Source organism: Acinonyx jubatus, chromosome F2, assembly GCF_027475565.1.
Source record: "Acinonyx jubatus isolate Ajub_Pintada_27869175 chromosome F2, VMU_Ajub_asm_v1.0, whole genome shotgun sequence".
NCBI lineage: Eukaryota > Metazoa > Chordata > Mammalia > Carnivora > Felidae > Acinonyx > Acinonyx jubatus.
In genome coordinates, this window is record NC_069394.1 from 63415254 (window position 1) to 63429693 (window position 14440).

Sequence of the window (14440 nt, forward strand, 5' to 3'; positions counted from 1 at the left end):
GTAAGGGGAGTCAAATAAGTGCCAAGAGATTCAGAGTTCATGTGTGAAATTTAAAACAGGAGATAGAAAAGCAACCTGGAGAAATCTCCTGATATGGGCTCTAGCTGTTTACTGGCCTTGGCCTCTGTCCTTGTCCTCCAAAAGTGGTTATAGGAGTTGACAAAGAAGGCAGGGCAGATACTGTGGTTGTGTGTGTGTGTGTGTGTGTGTGTGTGTGTGTGTGTGTGACTGGCATTGATGAAGATTTTTTTCTTTTTTTTAAGTTTATTTTTGAGAGAGAAAGCGAGCATGAACAGGGGAAGGCAGAGAGAAGGAGAGATTGAATCTTAAGCAGGCTCCATGCTTAGCATGGAGCCTGATGCAGGGCTTGATCCCACGACCCTGGGATCATGACCTGAGCCAAAATCAAGAGTTGAATGTTCAACTGACTGAGCCATCCAGGTGCCCCGATGAAGATTCTCTTCTGGACCAAACTCTAGCCTGGCTCCTCTGAGCTCTTTTCTTGACCAGACCTCAACGTTGGCCTATAAATACTGCAGACTCTGAGTACAAATGATTTCCTCCACTCCAACCCACTCCCACGTTAGAAGACATGAACAAACACAAACTTAGTTTCTAACAGTCAAGGCAGCATCTCCATGATGATGGCCCCAGCCCCGTCAAGTTCCTTCCTGGGAAAGTACAAGACTGCCAAAAGCAGCCAACTTTTTTTTCCAGCCAACACTTGAAGATAGAGCCCCTGTCTCCCAGTCTCAGTGGAAGGACGAAAGTCAAACTTCAATAAGCACAGTTAGCAAACCCAAATGAGTTTCGCATGGGTTAACTCCCCTGTCTGCTTTTTATAAATTTCCATTTCCCCGACTCTTCTCAAGCTCTGGCAATTCGCATCCTTACTTTCCCTCTCTTCCTTTGAACATGCAGTCACCTCTGCACAAATCAAAGATGAGTTCAGTTCAGAGTTCTTATCTGCTGCAATAGTTTACCATGGATTAAAATCTATCTGCTTACTACTTTAGTTAGTGCCCAGGTTTGTAGGTCTTTGGTAGCATTTTTAGCAATATACATTCCGATATCCTGGCTGATCTGATTCCTGAGGCTGATGTGGCACTTAGGAGAGTGATTGTCTCCAGGAAAATGTTAGGAGGCAAGAGGCGGACAAAAGCTGAGCAAGTGAAGGCTGGAGGCAAATTGGCTCGGATGAGGGCATCAGGGATGACATATATTAAAGAAAGACTATCCCTAATAGAGAAAATATTTCGATCCTCAGTTAAATATTTTTGAAGATATTCTTTATCACAAGGATTTTTAAATAGAGGAGTGTTCTGTTCTCATAAACTTACTCTCTTGCCTACTTTCTTTTCTGTGCAAAAATGTACTGTGTTTTAAGCCTTTAATTTGTTTCTACCTATAAAAACCGGTAACGTTTGTGAAAATTAGTCTTGAGTCTCTATGCACATGAAAATGTTAATGTAAGAAAACTTATTATATTAGTTGATTTAGGAATGTAACTCCATTCATACAATCAGAACTTCTTTGTTTATTCTTTAGCCATGTTCTTGCCTTTAACATTGTTTCTTTCACAGTAATACAGGCAATTTTATAATTTAACCATATGCCTTTAAAGGGTCAGAAACATAAGATAAGGTATTTGTTCACACAAATAAGATAAAACAGACAATAGAGATACTCAATAGATTTACTTAGATCCATTCACTTAGCTTCAGTGCAGAATATATTCCAGAAGCAAGCATACATCAAATGCAAAATGGATAACCTTAACTGGGTTCAATAATTGGATAAATGGTCCAACAATTTTCATTGCATATGATCTGGGGCATGCATTTCATTCCTTATTGATCTGCTTTATTAGATTAACATATCAGTTATTTGTTTGATAGGAACAGGGAAGATAATCATAGGAAGGAGCAGTGGTAGAGAATATGCTTCTTGCTGCTGCACAAAACACACATGGCAGATGATGATACCAAACAGCTAACTCCCAGAGAGACCTAAATGGCACATCTTGGCACATGTGGATAAGTATAATGTTTATTAATCTAAAAAATGATAAAGTATTATAAAAATATAAGAAGTAGAAAACCCCACACAAGTTAAAATACAGAAAAATTTTAAGCAAAGTTATTTGAATCAGGCAATATTTAATGTATCAAATAGTAATCTTAATAACTGGGTATAAAGTAATCTAAACCCAGGACACTAACCATGTCAAAAGGCAGCAGACATCCTGACCACCCCAGAATCCTTTGCCAGGGTTAGTGTTCTCTGATTACACCTTTAGGCACCCCCTGGTTACAAGAGTACTTGTTTATTATTGATATTATAAAAATAACCATTCTCTAAGTGATTACACATAGTAAATAAAATTAGAACTATACATAAGGATTTGAATAATTGCAATTTCTTTAAGGACCACCTGGAACTTCTGCCTGCTTCACAGACCTGTAGGGGAGAAACAAAACAAAGGATAATGTGCTTAATAATACTTCTACAGTGCAGCATAAAAAGAAAGTTAGGGACTTTAATGCTTTCTTATACCCTGTGTGAACTTTTACCATGGCACTGACCTTAGGTCCTATCTTTATCATCCTGGATTGCCAGGATGTCAATTTCTGGAATCTGTATAAACCTTTTTTGTATATATAATTAGAAGTAGATATTCTACAGATATCTTGGACGGTTAAAATAGAACGGTTGCTCTCTAAATATGGCCAATGAGAAATACTTGTGAGGTGTGTACACATTTACTAGCTTGAAAGGAATTATGAAAGCTGAATTTAGAAGGCTAGAGAGGCATAAGATAGATTAGGCTGCACAAGTCCTTTCTTCAGCACTGGAACTATGTGCCCATATTTCTTGACTGAAAATAATTCCTTTATTTTTTTTTCCCCAGGAGACTATGATTAGGAGGGCAAGGGAAATATCCATGCTCCTAGAATACTTGATAATACCTGTTTCTTCTGCTTTGTACCTGAGCTATATTTAATATTTCTGATTCACTCACCAGACCATAAATACTTTGAAAGAAAAATATGAATCTCCAACTTACTTACAGGACTTGAAAGTATACTTTGCACATGGTGTTTGCTCAGTAAGTATTTGTTTGATGGTAAAGAGGGAGACGATAAAGGAAGAAAAAGAGGAAAGAAGGGAGTCCAGTTATTTTTGCACATACTTTTCCCTTTCTGGAATGCCTTACTTATTCCAACCAACCCCAGCTAACTCCTGTATCTAACTAACTCCTACTCCTTTAGGACTTAGCCTTAAAAACCACTTTTCTCAGGCCCCTTCAACCACTAGTCAAGGTAGAATTCTCCTGCTGCGTGCACTGATCTCACCCTAATGCCTATATAACGATAATCAGGAGTCTTTTATGTAAACAATGTTCAGTGTGTGATTTCGTCACATGATAGTGACATGTCATTCTCTGGCGTAGTTCCTGTTTCATTGGAGCTCTTTATTAAGTATGAATCGGATGAATGATTTACTTATTCAGATCTCTTGGGTAGAAGGGCTGTATACCTGCAAGTCATACAAAGAACACGTAAAGGACTAACGAAGAGAACAACATGCTTTTTGTGTTCCTACAATGGTAGAATTATTATGTGGAAGAGAGATAAAATTTAAAAAAATTTTTTTTTAACATTTATATATTATTGAGACAGAGAGAGACAGAGCATGAAGCAGGGAGACACAGAATCTGAGACAGGCTCCAGGCTCCAAGCTGTCAGCACAGAGCCCGATGCGGGGCTTGAACTCACGGACTGCGAGATCATGACCTGAGCCGAAATCGGACGCTTAACCGACTGAGCCACCCAGGCGCCCCGAGAGATAAAATTTTTGTCTGTTTTACAGAAAGAACCAGAAATAAGGCAACTACAAGGATCCAGATTTTGGAGCAACAGAAAGTAATTTCATTTAAAGTAGGTTTTGAACATTTTGTACAACTTAAGCATTACTGTTTGCCTACCTGTCTGCTTTTGTCACCATACTGTATGTGACATCCCCATGACTTATTTACTTCATGATCGGAAGTTTGTGCTCTTTGACCACCTTCACCTATTTGCCCAATCCCTGACTCTGGCAACCACCAATCTGTTTTCTGTACCTATGAGCTTAGTGTTTGTTGTTGCAGTTGTTTAGATTCCGCATATAAGTGAGATAATATGGTATTTGTTTTTCTCTGTCTGACTGATTCCAATTAGTAAAACATCCTCAAGTTCCATCTATGCTGTTGCAATTAGCAAAATTTCATTCTTTATGGCTGAATAATATTTCATTGTATATGTGTACCACATTTTCTTTATCCATTCATCTGTCAATGGACACTTAGGTTTTTTCCATATCTTGTCTATTGTAAATAATACCACTGAACATGGGGATACAGATATCTTTTCAAGACATTTTTGTTTGTAACCATCCAGACAGTATTCTGCAGATGTAAATATATGATCGTGTATGCGTCTATCCATTGTATATAACAAAAAGTGAATTATATTTAATATACTGTTTTGTAACTCATTTTTCATGTAACAGTATTATAAAAATGTTTCCACAACAGAATATATATAGATATAGACAGATGGATCCAGTTACTATCAGTATAAATATATGTATTTATCCAATGAATATATATCTCAACCTTCATAAGATGTACAGTATTCCATTATATAGATTGCTATACTTTTTAAATAAATCATCTTTTATTGGTCGTTGGGCTGTCCACATTTTTCTACATGTTTTCCATGTTTTAATATAAAACATTTTTTGTTTTATTATAAAACATGCACAATGAACATAATATTTTGCTAACTACACAGCGATGCATTGCAGAAATTATCTCTTTAGATGATTTCTCAATATTAGGTTGATGAACAATTAGACCAGAATAAAATTGAATGAACAGCCACAGGAGGTAGAATACTTCCTATTATTCAAGATGTTCAAGTGAAGATTGCATGGTCATTTCATAGGGGCATTCTGGAGAAGAGATCAGCATTAAATTGGGAGAGAAGCAGATGGTTCTTTCTAAATTTGATATTCTGTGATTCTGTTATTGCTAAGGACAAACTCAACCTTTCGCTTCTCTCTGTGACATACGTGGGAGAAGAAACTGCAAATTCTTCATCTTACAAATCCAGTTCATACAGTAACCTCATGCCCATGGATGTAAAATTGTTCTGAGATTCTGTATGTCCAAGATATATTTAATGGTGTCACAAAGTTCATGCTCTTCACAGTGGGGGAACATGTTTTCATCTCAAATATATCTGAAGTGGATTTTCCTGCCAAGGAGGAAGGATTCAATTCACTTCAGCATAGGAGAATACAGACTTCGTGAGAAGCCCGAGACCCATAGAATATCACAAAAAGAAAAAGGAAACATTATGCAGAGTAGGAGGGAAGCCTCTTTCTCATGATAGGCCATGAGAACTGTACATTAAACAAATCCAAACTTTGAGCAGTTGAAGATAGCACCGATAATTACCTGACATTGGTATTAAGTGCCCTGAGCAAACATACCAGAGTAGACCAGTGTAGGACAAGAGGAGCATGGGACACAAAGGAGAAGATCAGCAGAACCTGCACAGTGAAAGAAAAAGAGAGAATATGCTGGACCAGGAAAAAAAAATCTATTAAACACAATCTCCTAGCAGTTTAAACAATTTCTAGTGCAGGGTAATCAAAATTAATATCAAAAAACTACACTTACAGTATATAGTGAGCTGCAATTACATATAAGTTAACTTGCTTCATGGTATGTATATTCTTATTCCACACGCTGGTCATTTTCAATTTAAACTTCTGCTGATTTTGAAATAAATTCTAGGGCAAGATGCCCTCCAGCCTCCAGATAGTGTTGTGAATATACATGTGGACTTCAAGAAGATCTCACATAAATCACATTCATTTCTTAAGGCCAGCATGGGTTAGGCAGGAAAGGATTGCTATTCCGGTCGCTACCCTCACACAACTTAGTCAGGATTGGGTATATATACATCACAGAGTTGTTACGCGATCACATTTGCAATTTAACATCATCATCATCACAAAATTATTATGAAATGTATAAAAGTTGTGCATATAAATACATATACACTCTATTCATAATGCCTGGCACATAACATCACATGCTGAATGTAATTCCTCTGAATGCATCCCTGAGGGAAAAGAGCAGTGGCTTGTGGGACAAAGGCAAAGAGTATTCTAGTTTAAAAGAGTGGGGAAATAGAATGGAGGATAAAAGCAGATGAAATAAAGGGATTAAGGGACATGAGCAATTCACATTTCCTGAAGAGAAAGGAAATAGATTAAGTCCAAGTTTTCTAAAGCAGATCTTGGAATGCTCGCCCTGCATGGTGTTGTTATGAATGATCCACAAAAAATGGTTCTTTGGTTAAGGAATTTGGGACAGAAACATACCATATCTGCTTTTTGGAGGATCGAAATTTATACACCACCATATCAACGGCTCTTAGAAGTCCTACATAACTTGATATTTATCAGTTGATAATAGATTTTCATATAATTCATTTTTTAAGACATCTGTAGAGATCCATTGGTAAGTTCTGTTCCAACTGGAGTGAAAGACTCATATCAGTACAGTTGCTGTTTCACATAATTCAGCAGCAAAATTGAAAAAGCATAGGTTTTGTACTCAGACACACCTGAGTTCCAATTCTGGTTTCACCCTTATGTATATACATGACTTTGAGCAAGTTAGCTCAGGATGCCCCACGGAGGATGGTGATAAGGGAAACACCTTTGCAAGAGTCATTAAGCAGTAGGCATTTCATAGTTTTGCGGTATTCAAATTCAGATAAGTAGGAACTACAGAAAAATTTGGATCCAAAGTGGTGATTATATGTGGAAAATGGATGCTGAATAAAGCTGGAGAACTTGATAAACTTTTAGAAATCTTATACATGGAAGGGTTTTGAATAAAATAATGATGCATTTAATGATCTCTCTTAGTGGTTCTCAAATTTTAAGTGTATCAGAATCATCTGAAGGACTTTTTAAAACACAGGTTGCTGGGCTTTGCTATCAGAGTTTCTGACTTAGTTGTTGTGGGTTGCATTTCTTGTAATTTCCAAAGAGACGCGGATGCTAATATTGGTGCTGCTGGTTTGTGGACCGCACTTTGTGTATCACTGTTCTGTATGGAATGGACTTTTGGGTGAAGGATGAAGCCAGATGTAGTTGCATATAGTTGAAGAGAAGGAGTAGCAAAGTGTCTAAGTACAAAAATAAAATTGAAGTGTAGGTTTTGTAGGAAATAGATAACCTTAAGGGTAGAAGATTTGGGACAGAGAATGCATTACAGTAGTCTAAGATTTTAGAGTTGGATGCTATTTCACATTAGACAAGAAAAAAAATACATTGCCTTAGAAGATCGCTACATTTGAGAGGGCCAAAGAATTACAATAGTAAGACAGTGGATAAGTCTCCCAAGTAGGAGTTAAGTTTTCTTAATGATAAGATTGGGGCAGAGAGAAAAGCAATGACTCAAATGTAAGCACCCCACATGAAAGAACAGGCGTGATTGGTAGGATTACAGTGACAAGGAAAGAAACAGGACAGCTAGACAAATAGCATGTGCCTATAAAGGAGAGGAATTTCAGGTAGAATGGTAATGCTACCTCATGGTGCTTAACACAGGGCAACTGAAAGAAAGAGAGTTTCCCCTGGGAAAGGCTATAAGGGAAGTGGTGTCTTCCAGGAAACATTTTGAATAAGGCCAATAAATAAATAAATATAAATAAGGAGGGGCATGAAGAGTGTTCTTTGGATAGCACTGCCAGACAATCAGTTTGCAAATAAAATTCCAGTTCCATAGGGCACAGTGGAAAAATCTGGGAAATACATCCACAGTGCTTAAGAAAACAAATACATGAGGAGATTTTATTTTGATAAGGGGCAGGGGGGCAAGGCAAAGTGGCCAAGGATAACAGAAATAAAAGACAGAATTAACTGATCTCAAGTTTCTGAACTGAACTTTTTGCATGACCCTTACTCTTATATGGCAACTGACTTAGGTATCCAGCCTTACACTGCTTCCCTCTGTGAAACAGCACAGCTTATCCAGAGGATGGCCCATTACTCCCCATACCTACGGGGAGGTAAGAAATGAAGCTTCTTTGGTGGGGGCAGAAAAAGCAAGCAAAAGAGTAGCCATAAAGTCTAGAAATAAAGATAATATTTTGTTTACAGCATAGAACCTGATTATTTTCTTCTTAAATGCCATAGGCACAGGTTCATTCGGTGAAAAACAGCCACACAAATCACCTCAGGCAGTGATCCCACATGACACGTAGGGACTGATGTAAATATTACATTAATGCTCTGTGTTCATTGCAACTCTGATTGAATTATCATTACTGCTGAGGAACAACACCCTGAACATATGGAATGTCATCGAACACATCATGTGTTGTTGTGTAGACTGATGAACCACTTATTATTTGTCTGTGTTGCTAGACATTGTGGTCTCCCTGAATAATCAGAAGATAGAGATTTAGGCTTGGCTACTCCTCAAGGGATCTTCAAGGATCACTTAACCAAGACGAACTAAATTTCTTCATTCCTTCATTCCTCCAATTCATTCAGTAACGATTTGTTAAGTAAATCAACAGTGAATATACAAATATTTTTTAAATAAATATGTGCTGAATAATTACAATATAAAATAGGAACATTAAGAAGAAATTTTCCCTAATAGGTTAGTTTTGGAGATTAAATACGTGGAAGCAATTTATAAATTATAAAGCCTGGCATAACTAGTAGAAACTTGCTGAATTTTTTTTTAAATGTTAACAAATGGATAATTCCTTGTGTCCTAATACGAAGGAGAAAGTCACATACAACATATGTTTAAGAATATAAAGAAAAGCTATATTTTTGGTCTGAAGAATGTTTAATTATACTGCAGTTGATATATAGTTTTGGGATATTTAGTCAACATTTCAAAACAACTCATTCTGAAGAAATTTGGCAGCATGCTTTGAACAGTTGTTCTATTTTTAATATCGAACTATGAGATTTTAAACACGCTTAATGTAGTTACTAAACATTATTTATTTTATTCTGTCAAAATTTTAATTTTTATGTTTATCACGTATGCCTCCCTTAATTTTCTGGATGACTTTGCCTGTGGATAACAATTTGGAACACAGCGTAAATTTAACTAAATCAAGGTTGAAGTTTATATTAAAAGCAGATTTTCTGGCCAAATGTATTACTGCTTGTTTCTTTATATGTCACTTTTTCTTATTTTCAAGTTTTATAGAACTTTATGATACAAACTCTTTCTGTGTCCGGTGAAATAATTCCTCTCTTGATACTCTCTATGCACACACTCCCCCTCCCTCCTTTTTTTAGCTTATAGAGATGGAATGACATTTTGGAGTAGAACATATGGCCTTGGATTGAGCTAGACTGTAAATTGCACTTATTAATTATGTATCCTTGGGACAGGATACACTTAACAGATCTGAGTTTGTAAAAGCAGAGGAATATCACCTACATATTAAGTTGTCACAAGGATTAAAGGAGATGCTACATAGCCCCTACCAGCAAAAATGTCATAAGTGTCAGTCCCTTCATTTTCTCTTCTTTTGAAGATGCATGTGTTTCTATATAAGCCTAAAATGTCAATTACTCATACTAGGCTTTAAGGAGAAATGGAATAATAGAATTCTAATGACTCAAATAGACTTTGTAGTTTTATTTTATGTTAGCCTAATGTGACAATTTTCCTAATTCATTATTAAATTATATATCTATTAGAATATATACTAACTTTCTCAGTGAAAAGATTTATTTTGCCACATGCTTGAAGTTCCATGCGTAGAACTCCACTTTTTTCTCATATACCATCTTTATTATGCCTACACAAGTAGTTTCTTCACCCACAATGCCTATCTTCAGGCTACAATTTCCTGTCAGATCCTTATAACAAATATTCCACTACCTTTTAGGAGACTATGCTGGTCAACTTTTAGTCTAGCTCACACAGTGGAAATATAGCATCTTCTGGAGGAGATAGTTTGTTCCTTGATTTTTTTCCCCTTCAGTTTGAGGTAAATAAGCACTTAAGTTTGAAGTAGGAGGAAAAAGGAGAGGGAAATAATAAGGTAGGCTGGGATCAATGATGCAGGTGCCCCAATTAGTAGATATGAAATGAACTCTTCCAGCCTGCGAGAATACATAAGAAAGCACATTGCATAAGATGATCATACCACCCATGAACCCACCTAAGGGAGAGGTCACGCTTTTGGCCCCACAATGGGAATATAAAATCCTCTCCTCTGCTAGTTCCAAGGCATATTAGAGGCAGCAAGCTAAATGCAAAAACCATAGAATAATTAAGAAAAATAAGACAAATGAACTGTGGCTTCCTAAGTGAAAAGATAAATTATTTTTGGTTAGTAAGAAAAAGGCAAAGATTGTTTGGCAGAGAAACTTGAGGGAAAGCATTCTGTATTATTCCCATGTAGTTAATGTACCTCTGATAGTTAAAGTCTGAGAACTGGGCAACTGTAGATGCATCTGAGTGTGAGCCCTTTTCTGCAGTCTACTAGCCTGGGAACCACAGGGAAGAAGGAGGACCTTAGAGTTTTCTGACTCCTAGGTTTTTTTTTTCCTCACTCCATCATAATGTCTAGAAAAAAAATTAGCCTCCCACTGAGAAAATTAAATGACACATGCGTATGCTCACAATAGTCAGTCATAGTGAGAACCTAGCAAGTGTCTGGGAACAAATTCCACACAGGAGTAAAAACACAATGTCATTAATAATAACATAAGCAAAGGTAAATAGAAACCTAATAAGAAGCAAGAAGAAGTCCTGGTGGGATAGAAGATAAATCATCATTTTTTGCATAAATAGAAACCATTTTATATGATGTATGCTTAGCCTAAAAGTAAAACCTTAGAACTTACTAATATTTAGCAAGCATATACTATGTATCTGGCACTATGTTTGGCACAAATTAAAGTAATGAAAAAGAAATGTTTTCTTAGTCTGTGGAAACTAAAGGAAATTATATGAAAATGTGCTGATTTTGCCCACATTTACTGAAATATATCAGAGTAAGAAATTTAATATCCAGGATTGGTTGTGTAAAATTTTCAGATAAAGCAGCTACTAGAAACATTTATAACAGCTGGGTGAAATATTTTTAAAGCCTCTGTGAAGGCATCAGGGAGCTAGCAAAATAATATGGTATTAAACGGTCAATATCTAGAAGAATAAGGAAATAAATAGAAATGAGCATGGAATTTGGGGACACAATTCCTCTAAAGGTAGCTATCAGTTGCAGAAGAAATTCCTGAGAGGCTGGCAACTTACAAAATGTTCATAGGCAGACAGGACAAAAATTGGAGCCCCAGGCTTACTGAGGAAGGTGACTCAGTTTAATTCCCTAGGTTTGGGGTTGCTACTCTGAAGGGTCACACTGTAAGAGTAAGGGCAAATAGAAATAAACCAGCGCTCTCAATGAAGAAAACACACTTAAAATCTTCTCAATTTTGTAATATATGTGTTAAACAGCAGATTTGATAGCATTAATGACAGAGATAATAAACTTGAGCATAGATCAGAATACAATATTCCGGGTGATACACAGAAACAAATGGATGGAAAACAGAGGTGGGGCACATTTTACATACAGTTAGAGTATATAACACATGTTAACAGGTGGCCGTGGCAATTTTAAAACATACCCCCCCGCCCAAATTCTTTCGTATTTTCCCAACTTGCTAGAACCATGTCCACTAACCTTGAATCTATAATCTGTGACTGCAGGGGCACCTAGGTGACTCAGTCAGTTAAGTGTCTGACTCTTGATTGCAGCTCAGGTCATGATCTCACGGTTCGTGAGATGGAGCCCCACATCAAGCTCTACTGACAGTATGGAGCCTGCTTGGATTCTCTGCTTCCCTTTCTCTCTTCCCTGCCTACTAATGCCCTCTCTCTCACTCTCTCTCTCTCTCAAAAATAAAATAAACATTAAAAAAAAATATCTGACTGTATATGCAACAAAATGGCAGAAGTAGTGCTGTGAGTTCCCAGGCTCAGGCCTTAAGGAATGGAAAAATTCCACTTCCTGTTTTATGGGATACTCACTCTTCTAAGGCAGCTACAATAATGTGAGGAAGCCTAAACATGCCATGGAGAGATGCATGATGAAAGTTTTATATGCAGAGAAATCAAGGTCCTTGAACTTCAGTCCTGAATGACTTCTCGGGCAACAGTGACCATCAACATCTAAGCATGTGAGTTACCCATCTTGTAAATGTATCCTCCACCCCTGCTTAAATCACTCCAGCTGATGCTGCATGGAAAAGATATAAGCCTTTCTTACTAAACCCTGACCAAATTGCCCATGAATGAATTAAATAAATGATTGTTATTTTAAGATACTAATGTTTTGGGTGATTATTTTACGCAGCAACAGCTGACTAGAAAAGAAGCCAAAGACTTGACAGAAAAAGAATATGGAAAATCCAAAGATGCCAAAGGTACGAAAGCTACAGATTTAGAAGCATTCTTATCACTCATGTTTAACACAAAGAATCCAAGGTATATCAGAGAATAGTCACATCTAGGTTACTCAAGGTAAAGCTGCAAAAATAATAGACAAAATGAAAATTTTAAAAACACTTGAAGAAGTAACAATAAACAATAAACTGATGGAAGGATATTTTCAAAGTGCTGAAATAAAAAAAAGCTGCCTTCATTTTTACACCCAGTGAAAATACCCATCAAAAATAAAGAATAAAGAAATTTAAGACAAAGATAATTCATTCCAAGAATCACAAATCAAAATTAATATTAATTGGTACTCTTTAGGTCAAAGAAATGTGACTCAAGATTCAATCAACAGGGACTTCCAGGAAAGATGGCAGCGTATGAGGATCCTAGGTTCACCTCTACCAGGGATACACCTGGATAACACCCACATCATGTGAATAACCCAGAAAATGCCCCAAAGACTGGTAGAAGAGACTGTCCACCACTAAATGTAGAGAATAGGCCATATTGAAGAGGTAGAAAGGGCAGCGATATAGTCCGGGGCCAAACAGACCCTTGGGACTCTTTGGGGGTGGGAGGGGCACAGTGGGTGCAGATTGGAAAGAGGAACAGACTCCATACCAGGCATCCCAGGCACAGGGGACCCACACTGGGAAGACAAATCCCCACAATATGTGGCTTTGAAAACCAAAGGGGCTTACTCTCTCAAGTTATTACAATCAATGAGGCTTAACAGCTGAAATTTAAAAATCAGTAGGCGTGGGTCTGGGAGAGACAGAGAACAATTGGAAACTTAGCTCCCACCCTTAAAAAGACAGCATAACAAACAGCCCCACTGAGAATAGGCATAGAAACAGCAGTTTAAAAAACACCTGGGGTATACAGGAAGATTTTTGTTCTTGTTGTTGTTGTTGTTGTTTACTAATCTCAGAGCCTGTGCTAAAAGGGTGGGGATCTTTGAAAGATTTCTCCTATTAACAACAGAGCTGACAGGTGTCACTTCCCTCCCCTAATCCCCAGCCTAGAAATACAGACACTTGTCAGAACCAGCACAATACAAATACTCTCCACCTAACTGGCTAACAGCTCACCCTGCCCACACCCTCTCCTTTGGACCATGTCTGCCAACACCACACAGAACTGACTCCTACCCCAGGAAGAGGAAAAGTAAACCACACATACCAGTTCCACTGCAACCCCAGAGGTGGGCTGGGGTCTGACTGCAGGCCCCACCCACCAGCAAAAGCTTATCAAGGGCCAACATAGGGAGAGCATCCTGCAGTTTGGTGATACCACAGCTCTGGCAGCATTGGGTCTGACCCAACTCAAGCCCAAGGCGGCCCAGACTGGTTCACTAACCCCACAGGACCAACCACTGACCACAGCAGGCAAAGCAAACCACTGCAGATGACTGGATTGAAGGAAAAAGCGGCCAGCCAAAACAACAGAAGAGTTCCCTGAAGCACCAGGTCCTGGTGAACAGGGGCCACTGCACTGCAGGGCACTACAGGACCTCTTCTTCAATAGGCCACTACTTTTAAGAGCAGGAGACATAGCTGACTTTCCTAACATACAGAGAACTTCCTAACTTTCTTAGCAGATACAGAGAATTAGACAAAATGAGGATAGAGGCTATGTCCCAAATGAAAGAACAGGACAAAATCACAGCAAGAGAGTAAAGGAAACAGAGATAATTAATATGCCTGATACAGAATTTAAAGTAATAGTCATAAAATACTCACTGGACTTGGGAAAGGAGTGGAGAAAAGAGTGGAGCACCTCAGTGAGACGCTTAAAAAGAGAGAAAACATAAAAAGTACAAATGAGAGAAAAGAGTTCAATAACTGAAATTAAAAATACACTAGAGGGAATAAATAATAGACT

At 37.7% G+C, this 14440-nt stretch overlaps 1 protein-coding gene across 1 annotated transcript in view; it reads right to left on the bottom strand.

The window, feature by feature from the left end:
• Positions 1 to 276: 276 nt before the first annotated feature.
• Positions 277 to 14440, bottom strand: part of CF2H8orf34 (chromosome F2 C8orf34 homolog) — a 411205-nt gene continuing 397041 nt past the window's right edge. Inside the window, 2 exon segments of the mRNA XM_015084296.3 lie at positions 277 to 2460; positions 5542 to 5601. Of these exon segments, the coding sequence (XP_014939782.3) occupies positions 2453 to 2460; positions 5542 to 5601 (68 nt within the window). The 3' untranslated portion in view covers positions 277 to 2452.